Below are 27,766 nucleotides of genomic sequence, written 5' to 3' on the forward strand. Positions count from 1 at the left end.
TGATGACTATTTAACTATACTTGATCTGTATTTTTGTCTTTACTTGTTAATGGTTCAGATAATTATAGGATTTTTCAGAACTATAAAATTCCACCTGCAATTTTAAAATGTAAGTCTTTGCTCCAGGCGAGGCTCGAACTCGCGACCTCGGCATATTCTCAACAGTTTATATCAATTCTATACTGTACATGAATACTGTCTTATAAGTACCATGCGCTAGCCAACTGCGCCACTGGAGCGGACTTTGTGTAATAAAAGTGCATTATGATTCAACACAATGGTTTTCTGCGAAGATTTCGTTCGTTCGAAGTGCTTGTTAGTAGCAATTCATTACATGTAACTCATTTGCAATACGTGTACCTTCAATAAGTAAATTCAAAATTATTACTGCTCCAGGCGAGGCTCGAACTCGCGACCTCGGCATTACTTCAGCGAATCAGGTTCTATTCATAAATACTGTCATATAAGTACCATGCGCTAACCAACTGCGCCACTGGAGCTGAAATTTTGGGGCTCTATCAATCGGTATATTCTATTAGAATTTTATTATTCTTTAATGTTGCTATTTTAACTTCATATTAGACTTATTAGCCAGTTGAGAGTCAAGCCGACAAGAGAGGAGGTTTAAAAAATTTGATGCATATATGTCTCGACGTTCGCGATATCCGATATTTTAATTTTAATAATGCAACTGAAAACGCATCCTTTTCCGAAAGGTATTAGTTGTTACACTGCCCGACACGGGCGAAGTCACCTGTGGAAGTAGGAAAGGCAATAGTAGTGGAGTAATCCCATCCGCTTTTGTTCCAACTCCTTGCGCCTCACGACAGCCACGAGACGAGTGCGAGTCCACATTCAACGATGCGTGCAATGAGCATAAATAGCGAGCCGAAAGAGCCAATGAATTCGTGTTGGTTTTGCAGTCGTTGCGCAAACACATCGTTGGTCGCGGGAACGTCGAGTCTATATCCCCAAATCCATTCAGCCTATTCGTCTCCTTAGACTTGAGACATAATTTGCGCTGATCTGTCTTCCCCAAAAAGGTAGACACGTTTTGTTAAACCACGGGCTCCGGTCTATCTTGCTGCGTTCTTTCTGATTTCGACCAAAGAAACAAATTTGAACTTGGTAGGTTTATTTTTCTTGGGGGCAACATTTTTCCGAGTCAAAGTATATTGATTTAGGCGAATTCATGAATTTTGGGGGTTCAATCTTCCCCCTTGGGACCAATTTTTAAAAATTTTGTATTAAAAGTAACGGTTTCTTGTCACCAACAAATTTTTTTTTGAATTTCGCATTATTACAGGCACAATGAGTTCTCCATTGAATCAACCAGGATCTCCAGGTAATAAATTTTGAATTTTAGAAATAACCAAGAAGCATTAAAACTCATTGAAATTGTTTATTCAGGCATGTTGCGTCGTTCGAATATGGGTCAACAAGGATCACCAGGTATATAGTTTTTAAGAATTCAATGAATTAAGCGTTATTGAATGAAAAATTACAATATCTTTCATAGTCATGTTGCGTCGCTCGATGAGCGGCAGCTCCGGATTGAACAATCTGTCCCATTCCGGAAGTTTCGTTCGTCGCAACAACGACCGCGACGGAATGGGCAACAACGTCGGAGTCAGTCCCGGTGGCAACAACGCGGCGTACCGCGCCTCATTGGTCTCGCACTACGCCGAAGATTTGGATAGACGTCGCCGCGCCGAGCGAGCTGTCGAAGAGATCCGTACCGACGGAAGTAGTACATTTGATTTCATATTTTCCGCAAAACAATTGTAACTATTTCGAATAAAATTTTTTTTTCTTCAAAAAGTGCCATCAGATAACTTGAAGATCGAGTCTGTTGAGCTGTTCCCGCGAGACAACGCCCGTGAGCATCGCACTGATCGCTACGAAATGGTTTTCGACAACGGCCGTGTAAATACAACTCATTCGAATTTTGATTCCGATTCCATTTCGCCCACAAAAAACTTATTTTTCGTATTTTTCAAACGTTAATTAGGAGATTGGATCCTCGTCATCGATGATGATGTCCAGGTCGATGACCAACATGGCTTCCATGTCGTCGATGTCGCCAATGTTGTCGATGGACTACCGTTCATCTTGCGCTCCGTCGACAACCGTTCTTCGTCGTGGCCAGCCTTTCTTCTTTGCTGTGCGCATGAAGGATCGTAACTTTGATCCTCGCCGGGACATCTTGAGGGCATCGTTCACTTTTGGTATGTTATACAGAGAATTACGAAAGGAATAGTCAGAAATAACCATAGATATTATTTTTATTTTTAGGCCCGAATCCTCAGGTGACCAAGGGAACCAAAGTCGTTTTGCCTTTCCGCATGACTCAGCGCGAATTCAGCCGGGCCCCGCAAAAGTGGGATATGCGTCTCCATCAGCAGGAGGGATTCAACATCACTTTCCAAGTATAATCATTCGAAATTCAATTATTTAATCACGGAAACTATGTAATCAAAACATAATTTTCAATGTGTATAGGTTCACATTCCCGCCAACGCTTTGGTCGGATTATGGCGAGTGAACATTGAAACGACCACGACGACGCCAGGCGCCCGCGTCGACGAATTCCGTTTCAAAGATGACATTTACATCTTGTTCAACCCCTTCTGCCGCGGTACGTTGTTCTCCAAGCCAATATATTACCTTTTCAATTTCAAATGATCGGTTATTCAACATTTCATGTTTTACACGCCAAATTATTTTCAAACAGACGACCCAGTTTACTTGGACAACGAGGAGCTCCGCAGGGAGTACCTCATGAACGAGACTGGCAAAGTCTTCGTGGGCACTCACCACCGCCCCAAAGGCCGCCGTTGGGTCTACGGACAGTTCTCTGACGTAGCCTTGCCAGCAGCTCAACTTTTGCTGGAACAGTCCGGTCTCAACCCAACGGAGAGAGGCAACCCCGTCCAAGTCGTCCGCGCCATTGCTTCCATCGTAATTTTCAAATATAACGTCGTTGAAATTACTTTTAATAAAGCATTTTCTTGACCATTTTGTAATTACGACACACAGATCAACGCCAACGAAGGCTTTGGTCTGTTGGAAGGCAAATGGGAGGGCTCGTTCGAGGATGGAGTTTGCCCGTGGGTCTGGACTGGAAGCTCCAAAATCTTCGAGCACTACTTGCGCAACGGATCCAAGCCAGTCAAATACGGACAATGCTGGGTCTTTGCCGCCGTCGCTACTTCCAGTAGGCCTAATTCTTATTTAAAAAAAAATGACATTTGAAATATTGAAAGTATAATCATCCCCTTGATACATTTCGACAGTCTTCCGCGCTTTGGGTATTCCATCTCGTCCCGTGACCAACTTCGTTTCCGCACGCGATACCAACCACACCCTGTCCGTCGACAAGTACTTTGACATTTTCGGAGATGAGATGAAGGGTGGCCCAGATGGCGACAATCAGGATGCCATTTGGAACTTCCACGCTTGGTATGTATTTTGAATTTTAAAAACATTTTTATAAATTGCGCCAGGATAACACAATTATTTATACGACATTGACTGAGAAGGTCTGAAGTTTGGATGTCCCGACCCGATCTCCAAGCCAACTGCAATGGATGGCAAGCAATTGACCCCACTCCCCCACCCCATTTCTGGCAGAAGAACTCCGGAGGTATATATATTTTTTTAAAATAAACTACGAATCCCCCATCTATATAGAAACGCGGATTAATTCATTTTTCAATTCATTCAGGTGACCAAAAGAGCCGTGGACCTTTGGCCGTTGAAGCCTTCCGTCGTGGCCCCTCTTCCGTCGAGTCCGTTCGTCGTGGTGACATCGGATTCGCCTTCGATACCCCATACGTAAGATTTCAGTTGAAATCATTTTACTATAAGAAACTGACGATTTATTTGAACAACCAACAATAACCATTTTCAGCTGTTTGCCGAAGTCAACGCTGAAGTCAGTCACTTCCAGGAGGACGAAACTTCTCACTGGGGATTCAGGAAGATTCACGTCAACAACTACCAGTAATTGAACGACAACATTTTACAGTTTCAAGTTCAGACCTATATCAAGTTGATTACATAACAGGGTCGGCCGCATGATCTTGACCAAGCGACCGGGAGCGGACGATGACGTCAGCGATGCCGACGCCGAGGATATCACTAGTCTTTACAAGAACCCCGATGGCATGTCCCGCTACCAGAAACAGGGCGACTTCAACTACCACTTTAGTAATATTCCCTATACAATTTGAATCCATTTAGTATATTAGAACTATTGATTTCTAACGGCGACTCGTCCATGTAAAAGACCAGGGAATGTCGTCACCCTACCTGGAAAGGAGAGACATGAGAGGAGGAGATTTGAGAGAAAACAGGGACATGATGCATTACCCAGGAGCATCAGTGCGCCGTTTGAGCATCAACGACGTCAACCGCAAACCCTGGTACGATGAGTCGCGTCACCCCAACGACTCGGGCAGTTCGGCGGCGGAACGCGTTTCGGCCATGAACGCGGCTCGCAGCGTCGAACGAACTCAGCCAATGTTCGACAACCGTCCCGTCAACGAAGATGTTTACTTCGACTTGATTGAGCAAGAGAAAGTTGCCTGGGGACAGCCCTTCAATCTCCAATTTCTCATTCAGGTAATTTTGAATTCTTTAAAAACATTTCGAATGTTTTCTTTCGATTTAATTTTATAAAAATGTTCTGACTGGTTTGATTTATCATCTCAGAACCGTTCCCAAGAAATGAGGACCATCACGACTATCCTGTCGGCCAACTCTGTTTACTACACCGGAGTCACCGCTCGTCGTCTTGGTCGCAGCGATCGTCAATTTGTTCTTCAACCCGGAGGCCGTACGTTCGAGTTTTGTCTTATTCACCAGCAGCTTATTCACCATTCCATTTCTTACCGACACATTTCCTTGTCATTTGTAACGCAATAATAGGCGAAACTCTGCAAGTGCGCATCAGCTGGGACGAATACCGCGACAAAATCGTCGACTACGGCCACATCAAGATCTTTGCCATGGCATCCGTGCAAGAGACTAAGCAGTCGTGGAGCGAAGAGGACGACTTCCAGCTCGAGAAACCCAAATTGGACGTTCAGGTATAGCTAGAAATCAGAATACGATTAGCAATTTGCATTTACGTCCTGAAATAAATCAAATTGCTCTTTGCAGATCCGAGGAAACCCGCAGGTGGGCCAGGATTGCTTTGCCACGTTCAGTTTCATGAACCCCATATCCGTTACTCTGACCGAGTGCGAGTTCACGTTCGAAGGACCCGGTCTGGTTCGCGCTCAGACTGTCAAATACCGGTGAGTCATCACTTATCAAATGAGAGACGATTGATTTAAATTATTATTTTTTTTCTTTTCTTTTATTCGCCAGTGACGTGAAACCGGGAGAGATGATCAGCTTCGCCCACAAGTTCCTTCCGCGATTCAGCGGCGAGCGCAAATTGGTCGCCTCTTTCAATTCTCGCGAATTGGGCGACATTATCGGCTCTCGTCCCATCCATGTCCGTGATTGATGAGATAACTCAATTTGATCATCCAACCCAACGGACGACATGGAAACCCCCTCGACATTCTCTGGACCTTGAAACGAACTTTGGACTTGCCCATGGAACAGTGTTGCAAATTAGTCAAGTAACTCTCTTATATTGCTGCCTTCTATGCACTCTTTAACCCTACTATTTCATGACATATTTTACTCCTGCTGTATTCAATTATAACTACTCTCTTTCCTCTCCTTTAACCATTGGTGTTGGTTTTTTACATGACTGTTGTAATCCCTTTCTGGGTGTTGGTTTGGTCAGCCAGAATAAAATTCACCAACCAGATTTCTTACGTTTTCTCATTTGACCACATTGTTTCCAGACAGCATCGTAGCCTCTAATGAAGCAACGACTTTCGCAATTAGTGAAGCCTCAATTGATTCGTTTTCTCAGCTCTCAAATTTGCAAATGTGGTTTCTTACTAACGCCTTATAACTAACATTTTCTGATTTGAAGTGATGAGATTTTTTTATAGTTCAACACACTGCCTGTGTGAGTTTAAAGCGCACTTTATCTTGAACTTTAATAGCCTTTGGTAACAAACGATCGATTAATAGAGAAAAGCGTCCGTTTCATGACGAATCGACTCTTTTTTTTTGTCTTTAATCGCCCCCTCGACCGATTGTCGGAAAAGAAAGGCGCATTGAGAAATCCATCAGATTTCTTGAAATTTCGTTAGAGAAAAATGCAGTACGCACGATATACCGAAGTAGCGGTTTCGAGAATTTCAAAAACTAGTGCAGCAATGTGCATTGCTCTGAACGCAAACCTTGAAACTCAATATTGCTGAGGTTTCCACAAATTGCGCACCTATATTATGATTGCGTAACAAGTGATTTGCGACGCCCTATATTTGCTAGTACACTATTGCTTGCGCTCTGCTTGTGCTTTCCTTCTCGAGGCACGTTAGTAGACAACGCCTATTTCTGCATCGCATTTTTTAGCTTTGTTCTTTTGCTATGATTGCAAAAACCTTGTAATTTTATGTTTGATTGCACCTTTCCAAGTCTGTTTTTGATAACTTGATGATTTCATTTTGCAAAATTTATGTCACTCGTATGACGTTATTAAGTGATCAACATTTAACCTTGCCTTTTCATTCGGAAAGAGGAAGCGCTCATAGGAAAAGCAAATCGTGATGTTATCATCCTTTCATAGATGGCTAGACCGCTAGAGGTATGCTCGTGTGTGTGAATGGCGATTGTTACATAATAGCACATCCACCAATTTCACTAACATGCAAATACAGTGAAAGCAGCCAGCTGGAAAAAAGAGAAATTTGTGTTCTCGGTATTCTTTTTTTTTACATATATAAGGCTCGTATTGAATGACCTTAACAAAAACGACTAACAGTCGCCTAAAATGCGTTGAGAGATATTTTGAAAATAAAGGTACGAAGGTTGGGCCATCACGGAGGGGACAAAAACAAAAATCGAAATGCGGAGGGCGCGGAAGACAAATGCGGAAACCTTCCCTTTGAAGCGTTTGAAGTTTGAACCCCCCCAAAAAACCAATTCTCATATATCCGCAGAATGTTATCTGGCCTTGGAGAACCAGACAAAAAAAAAAGTGTTTTTCCTTTTTTTTACATGGCTTTGCCGCTTCTGGCAAGGTTATCTAGCAAGTATTTCCAGTTTGGGGCAGTGTTTCTATTCCCATACGCCCAATTCACAGTATCAGTCCGTCATTCAGAGTCTAGCATTCAAAACTTGTTGACTTGTTTTTCTTACCTGTGTCCCGAGACAAACCATCTGCTGTTGTTTGTTTGTTTAAATTTTTTATAGCAAAGTTGATATCGTGAATCCGAAATGATGGGCAAAAGTGTTGGAGGATCAGAAGTGATTGTTTCGACGCATAATATCGAAACGAATAATGGAGCAGGTGTTGGTCAGGCGGTCCTCGTCCGCAACGCAACTAAATCTTACGGAGCTGGAAGCAACCACTCCGCCGTGCTTAAAGGATTGGACATGACAGTTAATAGGGGAAGCATGTAAGAAAAATAAATACCAAAATAACTTTGTATTGCGCTGCTTTTATTTGCATTTGTAATTCACATTCGAAACAACAATTTAGACATTAGAAAAATAAGTTGGCCTTCCAAAAGTAATTTAGAAATTAATGGTCCAATGTTTCGACAGATATGGATTGCTCGGGTCGAGCGGTTGTGGCAAGACCACCCTGTTAAGTTGTCTGGTTGGTCGTCGAAGCCTAAACAGCGGAGAGGTACTGATCCTTGGCCACGAGCCGGGCACTCCGGAGAGCGGCGTACCTGGTCCGCGAGTTGGTTACATGCCACAAGAGTTGGCCTTGTACAGCGACTTCACCATCAAGGAGACTCTCCAGTATTTTGGTCGTATCTACAATTTGCGGGCCGCCTTTGTCAACTCACAGTTAGAGTTTCTGACCAAATTGTTGGACCTGCCTCCGAGCGATCGTTACGTCAAGACGCTGAGCGGTGGCCAGCAGCGGCGCGTCTCCTTCGCCGTTGCCTTGTTCCACGAGCCCGAATTGCTCATCTTGGATGAACCAACAGTTGGCGTTGATCCTCTACTCCGACGCAGGTGACTTCGCAAGAATTTTAATAAGTTTCTTGGAACCTTTTCACTCGATTTAGTGGCGATGGAACGTCGAACAAAACTTCTAATCCTAATTTTTTTATTCCTAGTATTTGGGATCACCTTATTCGTCAGAGTGTCGACCATGGGAGGACTGTCATAGTAACTACACACTACATTGAAGAAGCCAGACAGGCTAATACGGTATTATAATAAACATTAAGAAGGAGAAATGAATCGTACGTTTTATCTGAATTTTTGTTTTCTGCATTAGATCGGAATGATGCGCTCCGGCCGTCTGTTGGCGGAAGATTCTCCCGACAAACTGTTAGCGCACTACAACTTGTCTTCCTTGGAAGACGTTTTTCTCAAGCTTTGCATCAATCAAGGTGTTAATAAAGGAGTCGAACAACTCGAGATCATGGCAAACGTCAGCCTTTCGAATGAGACGCATCAAATTGTACCTCGCACTCAGCAGCAGCAGGCTGGAGATCATGACAATTTGGCTTTTGACTACAGCGTCAACGAAGTCGATCTGCCTGAAAATGATGTTCAACGTCGAAATCGCATAAACTCTAATGAATCCCCCGTAACTCCGGTCGACCTTTCCCCAGTAAGAAAGTCCCCAATTGCTATACTTGACCATGTAAATTCAATCACTTGGTTTTTCAACATTCCATTCTATATCTTATGAAGTTTTTTTTTCTCTTTAATTTGTGATGCAGAACGCTCGTGGGGCCAACAACATGATGAATTGCATCAGTGAAACGAGCAACACCCGGAAGCCTACCGGAACTGCCAGTGTTGTGAAACGAAAACGCCAAGGTCATCCTTTGAAAATTCCGTCTCTTCATCGCCTTGGTGCGCTCATTCGAAAAAATTACTTGATATCCTTTCGGAACATTGGGTACATATACACTTTCTAATTTTACCGGCTGTTTCTCTTTAGCAAATTGTACTGTTTTGCTTTAAAAGGATATTTGTGTTCATCTACTTGTTGCCCGCCTTCCAAGCGACGGTCTTTAATGTTACGCTCGGACACGAACCTAAGGGCCTGAAAATGGCCATCGTCAATGAAGAGCTGGATCCAACCCAGGGCCGCGTCTGCAACTACACGACGGACTGCGCGTATTCGATGCTCAGCTGCCGCTACTTACGATACATTAAGGACAACATAGTTCAAGTTTGTTGTTTTGTTTCGCGAATTTGTTAAGTTAGAAGAGAATATAAATCTTAATTGTATTGGTGAATGCAGGTCCCTTATCAAAGTTTGCCGGATGCAATGGAAGCGGGAAGAAATGGCCAAGTCTGGGGCGTGATCCACTTCGGACATAATTTCACGGAAGAATTTGAGATTCGCCAGACTGAAGGAGATTCGACAAATGTCGACAACATTATCCGCAGTCGAATTAGCGTCAACGTTGATTCCTCCAGTGAGTTGAGAAATATTTTTGAATTTGTTTCAGGGAACGTATAATAAATAACGCGGCAATTTTGATGTCTTATTAAGACCATCAAATTGATATTTTCATCGAGAAATGGCTTTTGGAGGCCTTCAGGGACTTCTTTAGAGATTTTATGAAATCTTGCCAGCATGAGCCAGAGGCTGGTTACATCCCTGTCGTGGTAATTTTTTTTAGGTGTTTAGAGCTACATGGTAATCTAACCGGTTTCAAAAATCAAAATTCTTTTCAGTTCCTTGATCCTGTATACGGAAAGAAAGATACTCCATTCACAGAATTTATGGCTCCCGGCCTTATTATTTCGTAAAATGTCTTAACTTTATTAATTATTCCAGTCTGATAATCTCATAAAAAAGCCTTTAATTGAATTTTAATTTCATTTCCCAAGGATTGTGTATTTTATGGCTGTTTCGTTAACCGCCGGAGTCTTCGTTGCCGAACGGAAGCAAGGTCTTCTAGACCGAAGTTTAGTGGCTGGTACGTTCATCGATATTGTGACCAATTTCTTTGGATAATTCATGGTCCACTTTTTTGCATTAGGTGTAACGATGACCGAAATATTTATCGGTCATTCGTTCAACATGTTTACCATAATCATTGGCCAAACTGCCCTGGTTTTCGTGTGCATGTTGTTGATCTTCAATATTCCTTGCCAAGGCAATCTGGCCCTGGCTGTCTTTATTACTTTTCTTCAAGGATTTGTCGGCATGTGCTTTGGTAATTTTTTTCAAATTTCTCTCCAAATTTCATCATAGTTTTAAACGTTTTAACAATTTTAGGTTTACTAATAACCACTATATGCGACAACGAAGCCACAGCTCTCAATCTTTCACAAGCCAGTTTTATTCCGCTTTTAGTTATGGGAGGGATTTGCTGGCCCATCGAAGGTTGATATTTTTATTGACTTACCTGTATTTTGAAACTTGTTATTTAATTTTTTTTAAATTTTAAATTATTAATAGGGATGCCTTTTTATCTCCGCAATATTGCCTACTCCATGCCGGTGACGTATGCCATCGAATCTTTAAGATCGATTTTCGCTCGCGGCTGGGGTATTGAACGACCTGATGTCTACGCTGGAATTTTAATAAGCATTGCTTGGATTATTTCCTTGTTGGTTCTTTGTCTAGTTATCATACGCAGTCGTAAGTATACCAGTTAAGAAGAAAATGTATTCCTCTCTTCAGTGAATATTGTTAACCTACGCGCAATTTGTCTTATGAATTATTTTTGGTGATTGTGGTTAGTTGATCCACTTGAAGTTGATCTTTCACGTATGGGTATTTGTATATTTTATGGTGCGGTTCAACTATACAATTTATCGTGCAATTTCGAACGCAATAAATGTTTAGATTTGCATCTCGAATGCAATTCTTTAAACAATTTTTTTTTTGAATCGTGTCACAGCCTCTGGGGTTGTTCAGTGAAAATTAGATGGTATTAGGTCGATAACAGGAAGATTTACTAATTCAGCGAGACGAGTTGACCATATAAAGTCGCCATGGGTAAACCCAGGGCTGTCCACCCGAATAGCGGCTTTCAAACTGCCCAATCTTTCTATCAGCCAAGACAAGTCCTTTATTAAGAAAATAAAATAATAATTCGCTAATAAAGTTTGTTTGCCACAATCAATTTATCGATTAATAATTACAACACACCTCAATTGGCGCAAACGGGTCATTGTCGCCATAGACCAAATAGACGGGTACGGTCACTTTAGTGAGATTGTACTCGGGCGGGTAAGTCGTTCCGTACCGCTTCAAATTTTCAGCTGATCCGTAGTCAAAGTGAAGAAATGAATCACCTGAATCAAACGTTACCAATTTAATCCTTCGTTGAACTTTGTAAGTGGTTATTTGAGCAATTTTAAAACGCATGTCAACTTATCTATTATTGTTTTACCAGAGTTTATGTTTTGGAAAAAATGGGCCATAGTATTCGCTGACCCACCGCCCGGATAATGACCGCTGGAGCGAAACGCGAAATTCTAAAGATGTTACAAATGTTAATAACTGTCCTTTAATAGAAAATCTTTTGTTAACTAATAAAACCTTTTCATAAGTTTCGGAGTAGCCAAATATCTGGAAGAGAATATTCTTCCCGATTTCTACACCAAAATGAGAAGTTTCACATAAAAGGCGAGTCAATAAGTGAAAAAGACCATCAGTCCTATGAACTTCACCGATTCCCAATAGTTCCTGCAAAAACTACAAAACAGAAATTAAAATGCACCCCAGTAACGGGTAGACTTTTAAAGGTCAGAATCATCCCAAATATATGTGTAGTGCTCACTTGATAGATTTTAACAAACGGCGCCATGTACCGGAAAAAATTATTTAAATGGGCCACATTGACAGTCGGTCCAAGTCCAATCATGACTTCCACTTTGTCGTTTAATTCCGAATGCTGGATTGCACCCATTAAAAATGTGCCGACGCCAAGAGAATATCCAAAATAGGCGGCCAATTTGTTTTCTTCTGTTGTATTCAGAACGTAATCGATACTGGCCGGGATGTCATACTTGCCCATTTCATCCCATCTATGACATATAGTTTTAGTATCGAATTAGAATAAAATGTAGACGAGCTATAAAGTAGTAACTTACGAATAGTTCCAGTATTCTCTGTCAGTGTCGGGATTCAGAGAAACATGTTTCCTGGAATAAACGTTCCCTCTGCTGTTTCCCAACCATACGTCTGAATGATATTTTTTGTAGGAAAATAATGGTATTGGAATAATTTAATTATTTTAATTACCGTATCCGTTGTCCGCCAAAATGTAAGCTGAGTGTTTTAATGAGTAGGAAAACATATTTAGAAGTTGCACAAATTAATGAAACAATATAACAAATAATAAAATTTGCCTAGTGAATTGTTGGACGAACTAAAAAGCCAGGTATGGTCTGTTGTCATCATCCCGTGCTGCAGGAACACAGGCTTTCGCCGTATTGTTCTGTTTTTGAAGCAAGTTTCCCAACTTCCGGAAGGAATTCGATGGAGTTCAAGGATGTATCCATCATCGGTTACAACATGGTGAATTTCCACAGGGTAGCCTCGAAAGGCAATAATTTCTGGCTGTCATGAGACAAATTTGGAATCAAGTCAACTTGCTGCACCTTAGACCAATATAAGGCCAAAAGAAAATGAGTGTTATTGTTACCGTGGTCATGAAGCTTTCCGGCTGTTGGAACACGTTGCGCTCAATCCTAGGTTGGAGTGTACGTTGAATTAGGTCCGTGATTTGTTTGAACGAATTGGTAACAAAGTTGATCACTTTTTCTTCATTGCCATGAGAGGCTAAAATGTAACAGACAATCGAAACAATGAGAACATCTTTTGTGGATGCATACATAACTTCCTTCACTGCAGTCACAATTGCTCCAAATAATGAATCGACTGATGAGTATCACGTTCTTGTTGTATGTGAAGCAAGGTAGAAATTATTTTCAAAGCGCATTAACTCGCATGCACCAACAGAAATTATACCTGCGCCCGATTTCGCCTACATTTCTTTCCCTGCAGACAAAACCACGTTACTGCCATATATCATTCGCTCGCATTCGCTCATCATTCGAGCTCATCTGCCTGGAAAGTGTAAACCACATCACGTACCGTTACGTATTCGTCAAGTAATCTCCTCTTTTCCGTAGTGAACGCTGCTTGTCGATATTCGTTTTACATTTATAGGGTTTAATAATTTAAAATATGGTTCCTTTAAGTTTCGAGGGGAGTTACATTTCAGTTGTAGAAGTTACATTCAATTACTTGGTAGCTCGTGCCTATTTTTTTTACAAATTTCTTCTTCAAGTTAAAATTTTAAGAATTAATTTTACAAATTTCTCTGTCCCCTGGCTGAGTTTCCAACAGCGATTTCATTTTCATTTTCTCCTCATTTCTCTTATTCATCCTTTTTATACTGTAGGTTAGCTGCTAAAACTTTCTTACTTCGCCTTTTTTGTATTGCTTTCTAATATTTAAATAATTATTAATTGCAGTATAAAATTAAGTTCCAATTCTGTGTATGTAGGCCTACTGCATAATGTAGGTATGTAGCAATTGAAGTTAATTTTAATGTCTGATCCTCTATTTTGTTTCGAATTGTTTGTAGTGAATGCATTAAAATGTTTTGAAATGTAACCTTAATTTATTGACAGGGTAACCTATTGGGTAAGCGTATCCTTTGCCATTTAACAAATTGCTGCTGTATGTGCATGTTAAACTTAAACTACAAAAGGAGATGGTAGCAGATCAATAATAGGGAGATTAACTAATTCAGCCAGATGAGATGACCAAATAAAGTCGCCATGAGTGAACGTAGGGTTGTCCACCCGAATGGAACCTTTCAAATTGCCCAGTCTAGGCATTAGCCAAATTACGTCCTTACAAATGCGGGAACATCTTTCTTCATTTTTTCCTTCAATATAGGATACAAGCTCTTTGGTCAAACTGCGACTGGTTACTTCAACGTCTATACTTCATATGTGAACTATTTAAGATTCTTATTCTTCCCTCGAGAAGACCAAACCGTTATTAACTTGCCCGAGTTTCACTTCCTGGGTTATGCAGATTTTCCCGTTAGTTTTGATGAACATTCTGCGAGGTATGGCTATGAGCAAATATTGTATTACTTACCAGACCTTAATGGCGAATGTGGTTGTGCAATCTGGGAATAAAACACGGTTAAATATATAGATAAAATATAGCCTCTCTTGCTTCCAGCTATGCAATATGCAAAGTCCGCGATTTCCATACGTACCCAGTTCCTCCATCAATTCCCAACTCTCCATGGTTATACAACTCTCGTACTTGAAATGTCTTTGCCCTTAAGCTGGACAGTGCATATAAATATATACCCACAGTAGAGACTTCTTTTTGAAAGTACGTTTCATCTGTCGCCACTTTCTTTCAATCTCTTTTTGTGCTTCGCTGTGCAGAGGCGACTTTCATACTTTACCTTGACTGAGATATTGTAATCTTTTAACGTGATCTTTTAGACTTTTATTAAACAACACAGTATATAGGTTCATCAACTTACTCTGTACGTCCATTACCTTTTTAGTTTGAAACGCTCAATCACATAATTTTAGGTGGTACGTAACGGTATAGCGCGGCCGCGGATGTAGGTGAAAACAGATAACGGAACGAATTCGCATGTATAGTTAGGGAATGATAAGCTACCTTGGGTGATTCGCATAAAATTTCGTCTAAAGGATTTTTCATTCATTCATTTTGACATTGAATTTTCGCTAAAAAAAAAGTAATTATTCTCAATAAAAAATTCTTGTCTTAATTCATTAATTTTAGCGCGCATTAATTTTACCTAATCGTTTGAGAGTGAATTCAACAATGTGTAATTCGTCTTCGTACAAAGTCAAGCGATTTTTAACAAATTTGAAAATATACAGCTCGGCACATTCTGATTAATTATTGGCTGGGGGAATTCAAAAAGAATGAATAAACTCATCGCTTGTGCAGGCGATGAATTGAAGTTTCACGAATCTTAACGACGTTCAAGCATTGTGATCTGCACCGCATAGCCTAATAGCTATTTGGCAACGTAAATTACGTGCTGCAACGCAGTCGAGAGTGGAACAGCCAAAAGTAGTACAACGGGACTATCAATAACCAAATATCATCACGTTACTATGTGCAGTAAACAACTAACAGACAACAGCTGTTCTGTTATGTTTAGCTATTGACGGACTGAAGAGACCCCGCCGCTTTCACTCGCTGGAGTACGGTCGGAACCGAAACGCTGATTTTGGTTATCGAAAGTGCAATCCGTCCCGAAAATGTTTTTGAAGGTTATATACATTTCGTCATACTGTGGAATACCAAAGGTGGCTTGATGCGGTATGTCTCCTCCATAAATCATGCAACATGACGTGATAGATATTCTTTTCTGGCGGTGCCAAGAAAATTCTAAACACATTTTGGCTAAATCGCGGTTTGATTTAATTGGGTTCATAATAAAACAATCGATCAAATTTGCCGCAATAACTGCACAGTGTCAACTTTTGATTATCTGAAAGGTGTAATCGATTTAAACAAAAATTTTAAAATGGCAAATAGCAAGGCAAATAGTGTACAATACCTTGGGGTTTCCCTTTTTTTGTTTCGACAATGTTTTCTGGGTAAACTAACGACGAATAAAGTGTAAGAATATAGCCGTAAGGCAAATAACTGCTGCACATAAATTACAAAACAAGCGCGTCAAGTAAACTATTGCGCATGTTAAGCAAAAAAATGTCGAAAAATATCGCAAGTTGAGCTACATATTTATTTCTGAGTAGCGGTCAGTCATCATCGCGTGAAATAATCGCTATTCACATATTTCTTAAGTAGAAAGTGGTTGGTCCGGGACGTGGAAAAATTGCGTGTTCATCTTTCCATTTCAAATTTAGCGCTCATATTTCTCCTTCGGGCATAGTTCTGAGGTCGGTTAGTCCACACATGTGTGTATATTCTACATTGACACACATAAAGCACGATGCACTCCGTTGCAGCAAACCCCTATTAAGAAGTGCAGTCTATATTATTTCAAAATAACTTTCAATCAAGGCCCCACTGGTATTTTCTACTAATTAAGAATTCAATCTTTTTGAATAAAATCGAAAATGCGGTCGAGGTTTATTTTTTAGCTCAACTCATGATAGAAATTCGAAACGGGTGACGTCCTAGTAACGGTGTAAGATGGATGTCAATAGCTGCGCGTAAATAATCAATTTTGTTATCTTATCAAGGAATCTGAAAAAAAACACGGATAACCTTCAAAAATAATTTCCCTGCTGTTTTGGCATGGGCCATGATGGGGGGGGGGGGGCTTTGGGATTTCCCCGATATTTCACTGGTGGGTTTTCACGCTTGGAATAAGGCATGAAAGAATTATGTGAGCGTTTTAAGGCTAGGGTTTACCGTACATCCGGGACTAGACTGTACCAGGTACGGAATTAATCTGCCGGGATGATTACAGCTATTACAATTTTTCGAACACAGACAGCATAGCTCGATTATGTATTGCCAATTTAGCGCTACAAAAGACAATGGTTCTAGGACAACAAATCGTGTTATTTTCTCTATGTTCATATGTTGTGTTACCCAAGAGATTTTCGAATGCATTCACAAAATGTAACGAACCTTGAAGGGAGATTTGAGTTAATTAAATTCGAATTTTGGTTTGTCAACGTTGAGTAGAAATTTTCTTTTTATGTATACAAGTAGAACCACTATACTATAACCTAATGTTATGCATCGAGAACTAGTCCGCCCGCCAACCGTCTAGACCGGTTCCAGCCGCTACTATTAGCTCGTCGATTAAGTAGAAGTGATGATATCGCAGCGTAATAGGCGTCGACACACTTCCATGAAGACGAGAAATGATCGATGAGCACATTACCAACAACATAGAATTACAACGTGAAAAGAAAAGGCCATACACACAAGTAATGGTATGCTTTCACATCTTTATAACTATATTGGCACAGAAGCCAATGGCCATTTATTACAGGAGATATGTGCCTGGCGTAATATTTGTGAATGCGGTTTTGAAACGAATTTCACACCTATATAGAAGCAAGTCAAAACGAATTAGAATTCCCGTTGCGATACAATCTTACGGGTTTCTGAAGCCATTTAAGCCGAATAACGTTGCAGGTTGCACGCAGTCAAAACTGTTCATTTTTTTCGATGATCTCCCGCTTGAATGACATCTACAATTTAATATTTAAAAAAAAGAATTACCAAACAAATTTGCAAATAAGATATTTTTAATCAGAATTTATTTGATTTGATTGCATAATTTCATTCATATGATTGGCTTTGTTACATAGACGTTTCTAATAAAGACTCGAGAAGCAGAACATTTAGATTTGATAAAATTTGATACGCGTATGTAAAAGCAACAAGAGATATGGGGGGAAATTTAGATGCGACTGCTGAATTCTCGAGGTGACGAGCAATTCGCAATCGAGAGATTCCCAATATGAGGTAATTCGCATTCTACTTCATCTGAACGGATTTCTTGTAGGCGAAAGGTGACGGTAACAAATCGATAACCGGAAGGTGAACCAATTCAGCCAGGCGAGGTGACCATATAAAATCTCCGTGACTGAACGTAGGACTGTCCACCCGAATAGCGGCTTTCAAGTTACCCAATCTCGGGATCAACCAAGCCACGTCCTGTTTAAAAAATAATGAAATCAAAATTTGCCGTAATATAATCGATAGAAAATAATATTTGCAACACATACCTCATTTGGCGCAAACGGGTCATTGTCGGCGTGAACCAAATAGACGGGCACGGTCACTTGGGTGAGATTGTACTCGGGCGGATAAGTCGTTCCGTACCGCTCCAAATTTTCCGCTGGTCCATAGTCGAAGTAAAGGAATGATTCCCCTGTAAGAAATAAAACAGAAATCGAGATTAAAAGAAATCGGATTGGCTATTACAAAAATAACAATTCTGTACCGGAGTTATAATTTTGAAAGAAATGGGCCATGGTATTGGCTGAACCACCGGCTGGGTAATGTCCCGCCAACCGAAAGACGTCAGCCTGCAACACATAACCAAAAGAAGAACCCCGTGAGAAATTTAAAAATTTTCGTTACCTGACCATTTTTTCTATTTTGCGAAACAGACCTCTTTGTACAGCTCCGAGTAGCCGAATATCTGGAAGAGAATATGTCTGCCGAATTCTATACCGAAGTGAGAAGTCTCTCCGATGAGACGAGTCACTTGGTGTACAAAACCGTCGTTCCTGTGGACCTCACCAATTCCCAGCAGCTGCTGTAAAAACTGCGGTCAAACGTTACAACATGAGCTTTCCTTTAGCCAAGGTCGGACTCGTGTATAACTAACACAAACTTCTATGACACTGCACAAACGGGGTGTACGAAAAATATTGAATGCATTGTGTGTAGAACTTACTTGATAGGGTTTTACGAATGGCGCCATGAATCGAAAAAAGTTACTTAAATGGGCAACACTGACAGTTGGCCCGAGCCCAAACATGACTTCCACTTTGTCGTTCAATTGCGGATGCTCGATGGCGCCCATGAAAAACGCGCTAACGCCCAGCGAATATCCGAAATAGGCGGCCAATTTTTCTTGTCCTGTTGCATTCAAGACGTAATTGATGCTGGCAGGGATGTCATACTTACCCATTTCATCCCAACTATGACATGATTTTTTTTAGAACCAAATTAGAATAAAACTATTGGCGAATTATTGGCTAGCAACTTACGAATAGTTCCAGAATTCTCTGTCAGTGTCCGGATTCAGAGAAACGTGTTTCCTAGAATAAACGTTTCCTCTGCTGTTTCCCAACCATACGTCTTAACGATAAAGTTACATAACATATTTAATTACTAGTATTCAAATTATCAAATCATCATAAATAAATTACCATATCCGTGATCGGCCAGAATGTAGGCTGGATGATGAAATTTTGATCAAGTCACATTTGAAAATACTTTAAGAAGATACAGCAGCTTAATTATGTAATAGGTTTAAAAAGGGGGACTTGCCTAGTGAATTGTTGGACGCGCTCAACAGCCAGAAATGATCTGTGGCCATCATGCCGTGCTGGAGGAACACGGGTTTTCTGTGAATTGTGCTGTTTTCGAAGCGAGTTTCCCGTTTTCCGAAAGGAATACGATGGAGTTCAAGGATGTACCCATCATCGGTGACAACGTGATGGATTTCTATGGGATAGCCTCGATAGGCAATGATTTCTGGCTGCAATTTGGAAAGTAAATAAACTTTTACTATTCATTCAATCAACACAAAATAAAGCCTCATAATGAAAAGAAGTTATTTGTTTTACTGTTGTCATGAAGCACTCTGGTTCTTTGATCACGCTGCGCTCCAGCGAGGGGTGGAGGATGTGCTGGAACATTTCTTTGATTTGCGTCAAGGGGTTATTGATAAAGGGCGACAAAATAGTGCGGGTGTCAAGAGTCAAGAAACAGTACACAACCATAAAACTCGCAAGAGATTGGAAAAATGTCGAAGTTTTCGAACCCTTCATTTTTTTAAAATTAAAACGAACACAAAAAGGTTACGTAACAACTTCCTCGACGATACAAATGTTCCAGCACAGGCTTCCAGCCCAATAAGATCAAGACTTGTGTATAGACTCTCGCCTAGACTACTGCTGGCCACGAAGTGATTTTTTGAGACTGGAAACACTCTTACTTACTTAATATCTATATATACAAGAATTCTTGCAGAGAGGCATATGCCGTGGAGAGAGAGAGAGAGAGAAAAAAAAAAACGGTTAAACCAACCACCTGAGATATCCTCCCCCTTTTTTTCTCCTCCCCTTTGTCTTCTCGCAACCAAGCCTGTGCCGGCCTGTGCTGCTCCTCTAGTCCGTATGCACGCAAATGAGGGCGAGGTCATCTCACCTGATGGTATTTTAGTAAATTTGTATGGAAAGTAATGAACACTATTAGTGAACACTATAATGCCTTATACGCACCTAAAATACAGCAGCAGGATATAAAGATATCGGGTATCAATATTATTGCGTAATAGAACGTACCGATTATCAAGGGGGAAAAAACACAAGGGGTGTCCGCAACTCAAGTTTGCTTTTTTTTTTTATTTTATTTTTTTTACTTTTATACTTTTGAGATAGGATTTTCTTCAAGCAAAAATAAAAGGTAAGGAAGGTTAAGAGTATAGGGATGAGGAGGAAGGTGAAGAGTCGTTCACGCGCCTCCCTTCTTTTAGCCTTTAATGTAAATTTCCATTTTTTCTTTCCATTATTCAATTTTCTTTGCTTTTCTTCCTTTTTTATTGAGTAAATTTGAGTTGCGAACCCCTTGAAAAACAACACCGTCACGAGCAAATATTGTCGTTTCGTGTCCTTCGTTCCTCTTAATTAACAAAGAAAAAAAAAAGATTTTCTCCAGAAACATCGATGAAACGGCGTGTTATTTCATCAATATCCTGTTCTCCCATGAGCTACTAAATAAAGGCGTTGAATCGACGCAATAATAGGTTGAATTGAACTGACGAAATCCCTATAAATATTATAGTAGTTCTGAATTTTTGTTTTTCAAGGCTGAAGTGAAAGTGGGCAAGGAGCCACGAATCTCGGGGACTCCATGGGTGCACCGTACCCCGCATACATTCTTCTTGGTAAAGAAACGCCACTTGGCCGCCTGGGCTTGCAACAAACAAGACCAAACACTCACAAGAAGAAAGAAGAAAAAAATAAAAAATAGAAAAATAAAGGATAAATAAATAAAATAATAATAACGAAAGGGAAAGTGGGTTCTCTCGGTCTTCGAAACTAGGTGGCTTGCGCACATTGGTTAGTTTCTAGCTTTAACTCTGTTTATACGATATTGTTCTTCTTCCTCCAAGGCCAAAATTCCAGATTGAGGTTATTAACTGATGCCCGCTTTCGCTGCTGACGTTGCTGTAATTATCGACCAACCAACTATGAGATAATGGACAGGCCACAAGTGTGATTGACCGCTTGGCGTAATCATAAACAAAGCTAGCTAACTGGCACGTGTGTGTCTACCTGCCGTCATCGCGGGTTGACGGAAAGAGCCGCATTTACCAATATCTCCTTTCTAATAAGCCTCAATGCGAACGAAATTCGCGATCGCCCGCAAACACGAAACCACCCCATACCATGCAATGCGACGTTATCGCAAGTTAAGTAATGGACGAGACGGAGATTTATGGACTCTTACATTTATTTTATGACGGAACAGAATTGACTCGACGACTCCTTTGCGTTTATATTATTCTCGTGAAATCGTAAAGAAGGGACTGGGACCTCTTTTGGGTTCAACATCATCCCCCCAATGTCCTTCGATGTTAAAAAAACCTAGGAGAAGACCTCGAGGGCACTATTTTTATGTGATAACAGCAATTGCATCATAGGTCTAATATTTTTTTAAAGTAAGTCTCCCGCCACCCGGCAGATGGCTCTCGCGCGAGTGTGTACGAAACGACTGAGCTGTCATGTCGAATAGTAGAGGAAATCGCGCGGCTCGTTGTAGGAAAAGAGTTACTATTTCTGCGTATTCTTGTGCTTCTTCCGCCCTTGGATAGTTTAACTCGATTCGCTCATACTTGACAATGACAAGAGCACAGAGCAGTCAGCCCTTCAATTTCCTTAGACGACCACTGAACCTTCTGGACTAGCGAAAAGCCGGGGTTTAGGTTTTACTGCAATTCTGGAGTGCCGACACTAGTTTGCTCATACCAGCTTGATTCATTCCTTATAATGTAATTTCACTATTGCAATAAACATGCTCAATTTTCACATTGGTTGTCTAATTTTGTACAATCCCCATTTTGTCTGCTAGAAAGAATTCAATGATCAGTTGTTTGAATTGACATCAGGTAGCACTAATAAATCTTGTGGATGAATGCAAAAAAATCAAATTATTGTTAAATATGAAATGAGAAATAAAATAAATGTATTTTATAACCCCAAATTTTCCTTCTTCCCAAAACTCTCAAAACAATTTCAACAGGGCACATTAAATCAAGCTTAACATCCCTAACAGTATTTTTCATTCTAATTCACTGTTAGTTTGTTTAAATTTTTTTGTTGTTGCCCGTGACAATTTAGAGAATCATTCAATGGTGAATAAAGGCCCATCATACAAACTTCTTTTAATTCTTTTCCACGGTAGACATCTCCTGGCTTGTGCATCCAAGTGAAAGGTATTTGATCCCATTCCCTTAGTGCTTTTTCAAAAACAGGGTTATCCTTTTTATCTAGGGGCAGCAACAATGGGTAATCAAATGTAAGAAGATTATAAAAATCAATTTGTTTCTTTGATATTTCAGCTCCGAGTAAACCAGCGATATGATTCAAACTTCTCATGTAATGCTCATACTGGTCGCATTGAAAAAGATTTGTCTCTTTTGTTTTAACTTCTTTTGAAATTTGTACCATTGTCTTGAAGCATTCTTTATCTTCAGGGGCAAGAAAATGTTTTTCAGCCTTTTCACATAATCTTTTTGCTGTGTTTTGTTGTTGATGTTTTTGTTGATGTTGTTGATGAGTTGGAGCAGATTTTTCATTGGATTTCTCCCAATTTTCTAAATGCCCTAGTATCATATTGTAGGCTATGAACGTGTCCTCAAGCATTTTGTGGTGTATCCTTTGTTTTCGATAACTTTCCTCAATTGACCTATGTATAAAAAATAAAAATCATGGTTAAAAATGACAACAAGAGTTATTTTTATGCTGGTTCTCTTGGTTTCTTACAGAATATAACAACAGCTGCCACAATCAGGATGCCATCCAAAAGTTATTCCATCTTTGGCCATGTATTTAAGCACATCCAATTGATCGTGTCTTTTCTCCATTCCGCTTTTTCGTAGCATTTTATAGTATTTCTCACTGAACTGAATCCCATGGCGAAGTAACAGTTTTACAATTTCATCTCGTACGACGTTTTTTACGTCACTTTTAAATAGATAAAAGAGTGCATTCTCTGAATTAAATGATTTCGAATTGATATCTATTCCGTTTTCAATTAAAAGGATTATCAAATCAATTAGATCTTCTTTTTGATAATGTCCACATAATAAATGCAGAACATTCTTTCCGTCTTTGTTCTTAGAATTGACGTCAGCCCCATTCTGGATTAGTATGCGAACTATTTCAACCAAATTTTCATTGCCATTCTTTTCCGGATCTGCCAAATGTAGAAGTGGAGTCAGTCCTTTTTCATCTACTAAGTTAATATCCATTCCTTCCTGAATCAGTAATTTGATTTCTTCAACACTTGGATAGGTATCTTTATTGAAGATTATTGACATCTGAAAAGTTTAGAAAACAGTGTTTGGTCTAAACTCTTGTAATATGTTTATTAACATTTATTTACTTTGATTGGTTTGAGTTGCTGAGTGACATCTGCAGATGTAATTCGCTTCTCTGGCTCACTTTCCAACATTTTTGGTTAAGATCATCACGCAAGCACGCAAGTGTTTAACATGGGTTGCACTGATCACAACAAGCCGCAGCGTTAAATGACGTTTCGTAAACAAAACAAACAGACTAACGCCATGTGTATGCGGCGGCCTTTTTATGAACCAGAGTGGCAAAAAATTTTTTTTGCGAATTTAAAAGCTGAATAACTTTAGAACTATTAAACATATTGGCAAGCAACTTTTAAATTCTTGTAAATTATTATCTTAAAAATTCTTGTAAAAAAAAATAAAAAATTTAGGACCATTCCATTACTATATTGTATAATGAATTTACGGAGGGACTATCCGCCATAAAATCCCTTGTAAACACCTTTTGGGCTTTGGCGCCTTTTGGTGACTTGATGAAATTTAAATTTTAGGCCTAGTCCATCGCAGTTCGCAGTTATTTTTATTATTAGAACATCGTTAATGCTATCATGTTCAAACTTAGCAGTATGATTAATAAAAATATGAGGAACATTTCGTTGCATTCAAAACAATTATATTTCCGTACATTCACTCAATTTAATTACATTGTCTAATTTTTACATTTTGTTTTGAAATTTTTTAACAGTAAACATTAACATTTCACAGGAGGGTTTTTACTACAAATATAGATAATTAAAAATAACGAAGTTCACGAAAAAAAAATCTCGTGATGCAATTTGTTCCCGGTACCGGTTAAAATAGAGGCTATTCACCTCGCGGTTTCGCGAGTCAATTGTTTCGATGTCCGCCATTGTAGTTGGTTGTTTTGGTTGTCTGTATCGGCTGAAACTGTGTTTTCCCAATACAAAGTGCGGCAGTGGCCTAGAGTGGCACGGAATCTCCAATCTAATCTTAACGCCATTCGATAGAGCTCGTTAAGCCGATTCGAATGGTATATGGGAAAGTTTGTGCAAATGAAGTTCATTTGCACAAACTTTCCCATATGCGTTCATTTAATGAACGCATCCCTGAGTAAATCGACTTTAAAGTTTTTGGTTTACCGCGCTTCCGTAGCGTCCTTGGCCGCCCCTTTGCGCACCCCTGAGCCCACCCCTCGTCCCTTGAGGGATCACCCCTATTTTATTTCGAGGTACCTGAGAGCCTTTTTTCGAAAAATTTTTGCCCGCCTCCGGAATCAAACTCGGAATATGCTTGCTCAACATGTACTACCAGCCGCGTACTATAACCACTACACCATGGAAGTTGTGGAAAGACGGACTTCAAATACATAAAATTATTTCCTCTAGCTAAAATTCATGTGGGGCCACGGACACACAAGCCACCAGCCACAACACATAAGGTCAGGAGAGTATTCTGTTTAACTACCGTTTTCCAGGGGAATGGGGGGTAGCGAGTGTCGGCCTTATGGGTAGCCAGTGTCGGGTAGCCAGTGTCGGGGTAGCCAGTGTCGACCCCCCAGGTAGCCAGTGTCGCGAAGAATAAATCGCTTTGAATAAGCGAAACAGTATAGCAGGTGTCGTTTTCGCAGATCCTCTTGCACTGGCAAATATGAGTTAGCTTTGATTTTTTTCTTTTTTCTTGTTGGGGTAGTTGATGAGATTAAATTAAATTAAAAATTATGAGATGAAAATGACAGGAAGTCAAGAGGGCTGGAAGGCCCGCCTCTGGTGGCTGAGGGTGGAACCTGGGGCTGGGTATGATATCCGATTGTCGTCGTCTGGACTCTGGACGTTAGTCGCGTGTTTGATCTCGTTATGCCGTTATGGAAGGAGGGAGTGCAACAGCGTTCTTTCTTTCTGAGTTTGTGCTTGTCTTTTTGTTTGTGTTGACAGACCGGAGGTGATTGTTGACTATAGAACTGCTGCTGGAGGGGGGAGCAGGTGGGTGAGTCGAATAAGGCGCTGATTAGTGATCGGGGCACTTTGGGTACCCGAGTTCTCTCCTGGAGATCATAACTCACCTGCAGCACTCGCTGCACTCACTAGCACTCGCATGGATAGCTTTCTTTGGAGTGGATGCGGAACTTAGTCTGAGGGATTTGCTAAAAGCTTAACTATGGTAACACGTTTTTTTAAAATTATTATTATGAGGAGATCTGGCGGCTAGATTTGTCACCAGAAGGCTTTTACTGATACCAGGCTTTCTTGGTTTGCGAATTTTTCCGTATTTCATGTCAAATAATATTCTCCCCACTTAACTTCATTTAACTTAACTTTAATCCCTCTTGATTCACCCCTCTCCTTCCGTGTTGCTCAACCCCCTCCTTTGTCTTCAACACCCTCTAGCTATAACAGTTTCGCCTGTCTTTTGTTTTATTGTCTAAACGTTTGTCACCACCTTGTCTGAACTTGTCTTATCAGTCTTGTCTGGACGTTCAACACGTCGAGTCCTTTCTCAACCCCTTCTTCTCCCCCCCCCTAATTGTTCAGTTCGCACCCTCGTTTTGACAACGATCAGTCGCACATTTCTGAGATCTCAATTTCAGATTGTTCTAACCTAGCGAATTCATCTTAAAAATACACAACGTAGGACCTTATCTTAAAAGTGTTTCATCTCTCATTTTGAAACACAAATATTTCTCGGAGCCGTGATTCCCATCTCTAGATTTTACGACAACGCTTAGAAATTTTACAGAAATTGATAGCTTTGAATCTGTGATGGTTTTACATGTATTTATTGAAAGCATTCAAATGAATCATTTCAAAACAATCATCATTTTTGTACTCATAATTAATTTATTGACTTAAAAATAAAAAAGAATCTACTCATTATCAATATACAATTCTACTTTATAAATTATTTAAAAAACAGCCCGCTTTAGGTCTAATGGTCTATCCAAAGTATCCATTCATTCCAGTGACAATTATTCTAATCGAATCACGCGCATTGTAGTAACACCTGTTAGACATTTTCCATTTCTTTGGAAATATTTATAATTCAGAAACCTCAAATTAAACCAACAACATTGTATAATATGTTGAACATTATATATTATAGAAACTATTTACCGTGCCAAAAGCACATCACATTCCCCTCGGTAATTAAATTTTCTTAAGTGACTTTCTATGATGCGGAAATCCGTTTACGGCAGTTTTAGTTCTGGCATTGTTTCTTCAAATATTAAGCGTAAAGTTGGGTTGCGTTTCGAGATTCTGCTGTACATCTAGCAGCAAAATCACGCTGACGCGCTTTTGATGAAAATCTAATAAAGACCGACATAGTTCTTTCAACTTCAGTCTCAATAGGTTATAAAAAATTTTAATACTTACTGGCAAATCTTCTTTATGAGTCTAGTAAATCCAACAAAGGTTGGGTGTCTTTGATACAATTGTGTGTAGTTTCATTCCTGATAACTATTATTCTGCTAAAGTGAACATGTATACTTCTCAGGAATTTCGGATTTTTTAATTGTTTGGCTGACGGGAAAAGCTTTGCATTGTTATCGGAATATCTTATAATTTCAAGTGGACCTTTCTGCGAAAGGAGTACACTCTTAGTTCCCCACTTGTTTGTATTTGGATCCAAGTGACTTCCTGTCCAAGTGGCCTTTCGATTTCCTATCCATTCGAGGAGAATATTTGCGAATTCAAACAGCCAGGCGTGGACTTTGACGCCCCTTCTATTTTCTCTCGAATCCCAGTAGGTCCCATTTAACAATACAAAATTTTCGTTAGCAAACCCCCCGATTTAGGAGTTAAACCTGCCATTAATAACTTTATTTGAATGCCTTCTTGAAATCTGCCTCTTATTAGGCTACGTAACAAAAATTAAACTGTCAAACTGAAGATTCCAGATTTTGTGATTTGTCTGCTCGATTTTTTTTTTTTTTTTTTTTTTTTTTTATAAAGGGCATGGACTCGGAGGCCGAGTATTGCCTAGTGTATTGCACCCGGTTCAAGCAGTTTTTACATTTGTACATGGGGTGATCGTCGAAGTAATAATACATATACATTGTTGTGAGGAAAAAGGGCCTGACGGCGGCTTCGGGTCAGGCAGACCGGTGGCAACACCAGGGGCTACAGAAGGCGTACCTGTCCGGCTTGGTTGAACCTTCAAGACCACCGGCCGGTGGTCGCCGGCATAGCTACAGTACCCCCTAGGTGACCACGGCTGCAGTTACCGAAGCCCCGTCCTGACACATCTATTATGTTTGGAGAGTAAACGGATCGGAAGGACGGAACGTGGCCACAGCGGAGGGTTGGCCGTGGAGAAATGTTTAAAAGCAAATTCGGAGAAGTAAAAATACACGACACTGAAAAGCCGGCGACGGCATCCCGTTGACACAGCGCCGGTCTGTGTGC

At 40.2% G+C, this 27,766-nt stretch overlaps 5 protein-coding genes and 2 non-coding genes across 10 annotated transcripts; 2 read left to right on the forward strand and 5 right to left on the reverse strand.

Annotated features, from left to right (window-relative positions):
- Positions 1 to 118: 118 nt before the first annotated feature.
- Trnai-uau lies at positions 119 to 239 on the reverse strand. The gene is made up of 2 exons: positions 202 to 239; positions 119 to 154 (listed from the first exon to the last, which is right to left on the reverse strand). It is a non-coding gene; the product is annotated as a tRNA-Ile (tRNA).
- A 149-nt stretch (positions 240 to 388) lies between these two features.
- Positions 389 to 500, reverse strand: Trnai-uau. The gene is made up of 2 exons: positions 463 to 500; positions 389 to 424 (listed from the first exon to the last, which is right to left on the reverse strand). It is a non-coding gene; the product is annotated as a tRNA-Ile (tRNA).
- A 413-nt stretch (positions 501 to 913) lies between these two features.
- On the forward strand, positions 914 to 5,830 carry LOC124336063 (hemocyte protein-glutamine gamma-glutamyltransferase-like). Of its 3 annotated transcripts, none has more exons than XM_046789682.1 (20): positions 914 to 1,128; positions 1,307 to 1,345; positions 1,411 to 1,452; positions 1,520 to 1,750; positions 1,823 to 1,926; positions 2,012 to 2,228; positions 2,296 to 2,429; positions 2,503 to 2,638; positions 2,735 to 2,961; positions 3,040 to 3,217; positions 3,297 to 3,462; positions 3,543 to 3,646; positions 3,728 to 3,837; positions 3,914 to 4,005; positions 4,070 to 4,212; positions 4,292 to 4,626; positions 4,717 to 4,840; positions 4,933 to 5,093; positions 5,167 to 5,303; positions 5,377 to 5,830. In XM_046789682.1, the coding sequence occupies exons 2-20, from the start codon at positions 1,312 to 1,314 to the stop codon at positions 5,516 to 5,518; spliced, it is 2,817 nt and encodes a 938-aa protein (XP_046645638.1). In that variant the 5' UTR covers positions 914 to 1,128; positions 1,307 to 1,311; the 3' UTR covers positions 5,519 to 5,830. The 3 variants fall into 3 exon arrangements, with proteins under 3 accessions (XP_046645638.1, XP_046645640.1, XP_046645639.1); XM_046789684.1 differs by having other exon boundaries at positions 1,520 to 1,747; XM_046789683.1 differs by having other exon boundaries at positions 914 to 1,043.
- Positions 5,831 to 7,233: 1,403 nt separating this feature from the next.
- Positions 7,234 to 10,907, forward strand: LOC124336096 (ABC transporter G family member 20-like). Its single transcript, XM_046789735.1, has 13 exons — positions 7,234 to 7,535; positions 7,684 to 8,106; positions 8,211 to 8,304; positions 8,375 to 8,713; positions 8,826 to 9,007; positions 9,076 to 9,283; positions 9,356 to 9,533; positions 9,611 to 9,726; positions 9,796 to 9,866; positions 9,952 to 10,040; positions 10,104 to 10,280; positions 10,343 to 10,450; positions 10,526 to 10,907. The coding sequence occupies exons 1-13, from the start codon at positions 7,354 to 7,356 to the stop codon at positions 10,723 to 10,725; spliced, it is 2,367 nt and encodes a 788-aa protein (XP_046645691.1). The 5' UTR covers positions 7,234 to 7,353; the 3' UTR covers positions 10,726 to 10,907.
- On the reverse strand, positions 10,832 to 14,327 carry LOC124336221 (lipase lipl-4-like). The gene is made up of 10 exons (XM_046789939.1): positions 14,195 to 14,327; positions 12,723 to 12,859; positions 12,427 to 12,637; positions 12,320 to 12,346; positions 12,169 to 12,259; positions 11,856 to 12,102; positions 11,615 to 11,770; positions 11,466 to 11,550; positions 11,222 to 11,367; positions 10,832 to 11,139 (listed from the first exon to the last, which is right to left on the reverse strand). Exons 1-10 carry the CDS (start codon positions 14,310 to 14,312, stop codon positions 10,984 to 10,986), a joined length of 1,374 nt encoding a protein of 457 aa, XP_046645895.1. The 5' UTR covers positions 14,313 to 14,327; the 3' UTR covers positions 10,832 to 10,983.
- A 2,996-nt stretch (positions 14,328 to 17,323) lies between these two features.
- Positions 17,324 to 19,752, reverse strand: LOC124336225 (gastric triacylglycerol lipase-like). The gene is made up of 9 exons (XM_046789944.1): positions 19,387 to 19,752; positions 19,088 to 19,298; positions 18,967 to 18,993; positions 18,805 to 18,895; positions 18,489 to 18,735; positions 18,201 to 18,356; positions 18,030 to 18,114; positions 17,812 to 17,957; positions 17,324 to 17,740 (listed from the first exon to the last, which is right to left on the reverse strand). Exons 1-9 carry the CDS (start codon positions 19,588 to 19,590, stop codon positions 17,561 to 17,563), a joined length of 1,347 nt encoding a protein of 448 aa, XP_046645900.1. The 5' UTR covers positions 19,591 to 19,752; the 3' UTR covers positions 17,324 to 17,560.
- Positions 19,753 to 21,992: 2,240 nt separating this feature from the next.
- On the reverse strand, positions 21,993 to 23,593 carry LOC124336253 (poly [ADP-ribose] polymerase tankyrase-1-like). 2 transcript variants are annotated; one of them, XM_046789989.1, is made up of 3 exons: positions 23,432 to 23,593; positions 22,810 to 23,366; positions 21,993 to 22,732 (listed from the first exon to the last, which is right to left on the reverse strand). In XM_046789989.1, the coding sequence occupies exons 1-3, from the start codon at positions 23,498 to 23,500 to the stop codon at positions 22,111 to 22,113; spliced, it is 1,248 nt and encodes a 415-aa protein (XP_046645945.1). In that variant the 5' UTR covers positions 23,501 to 23,593; the 3' UTR covers positions 21,993 to 22,110. The 2 variants fall into 2 exon arrangements, with proteins under 2 accessions (XP_046645945.1, XP_046645944.1); XM_046789988.1 differs by having other exon boundaries at positions 22,810 to 23,375.
- Positions 23,594 to 27,766: the final 4,173 nt, after the last annotated feature.

This window comes from Daphnia pulicaria, chromosome 4, assembly GCF_021234035.1.
Source record: "Daphnia pulicaria isolate SC F1-1A chromosome 4, SC_F0-13Bv2, whole genome shotgun sequence".
Classification (NCBI taxonomy): domain Eukaryota; kingdom Metazoa; phylum Arthropoda; class Branchiopoda; order Diplostraca; family Daphniidae; genus Daphnia; species Daphnia pulicaria.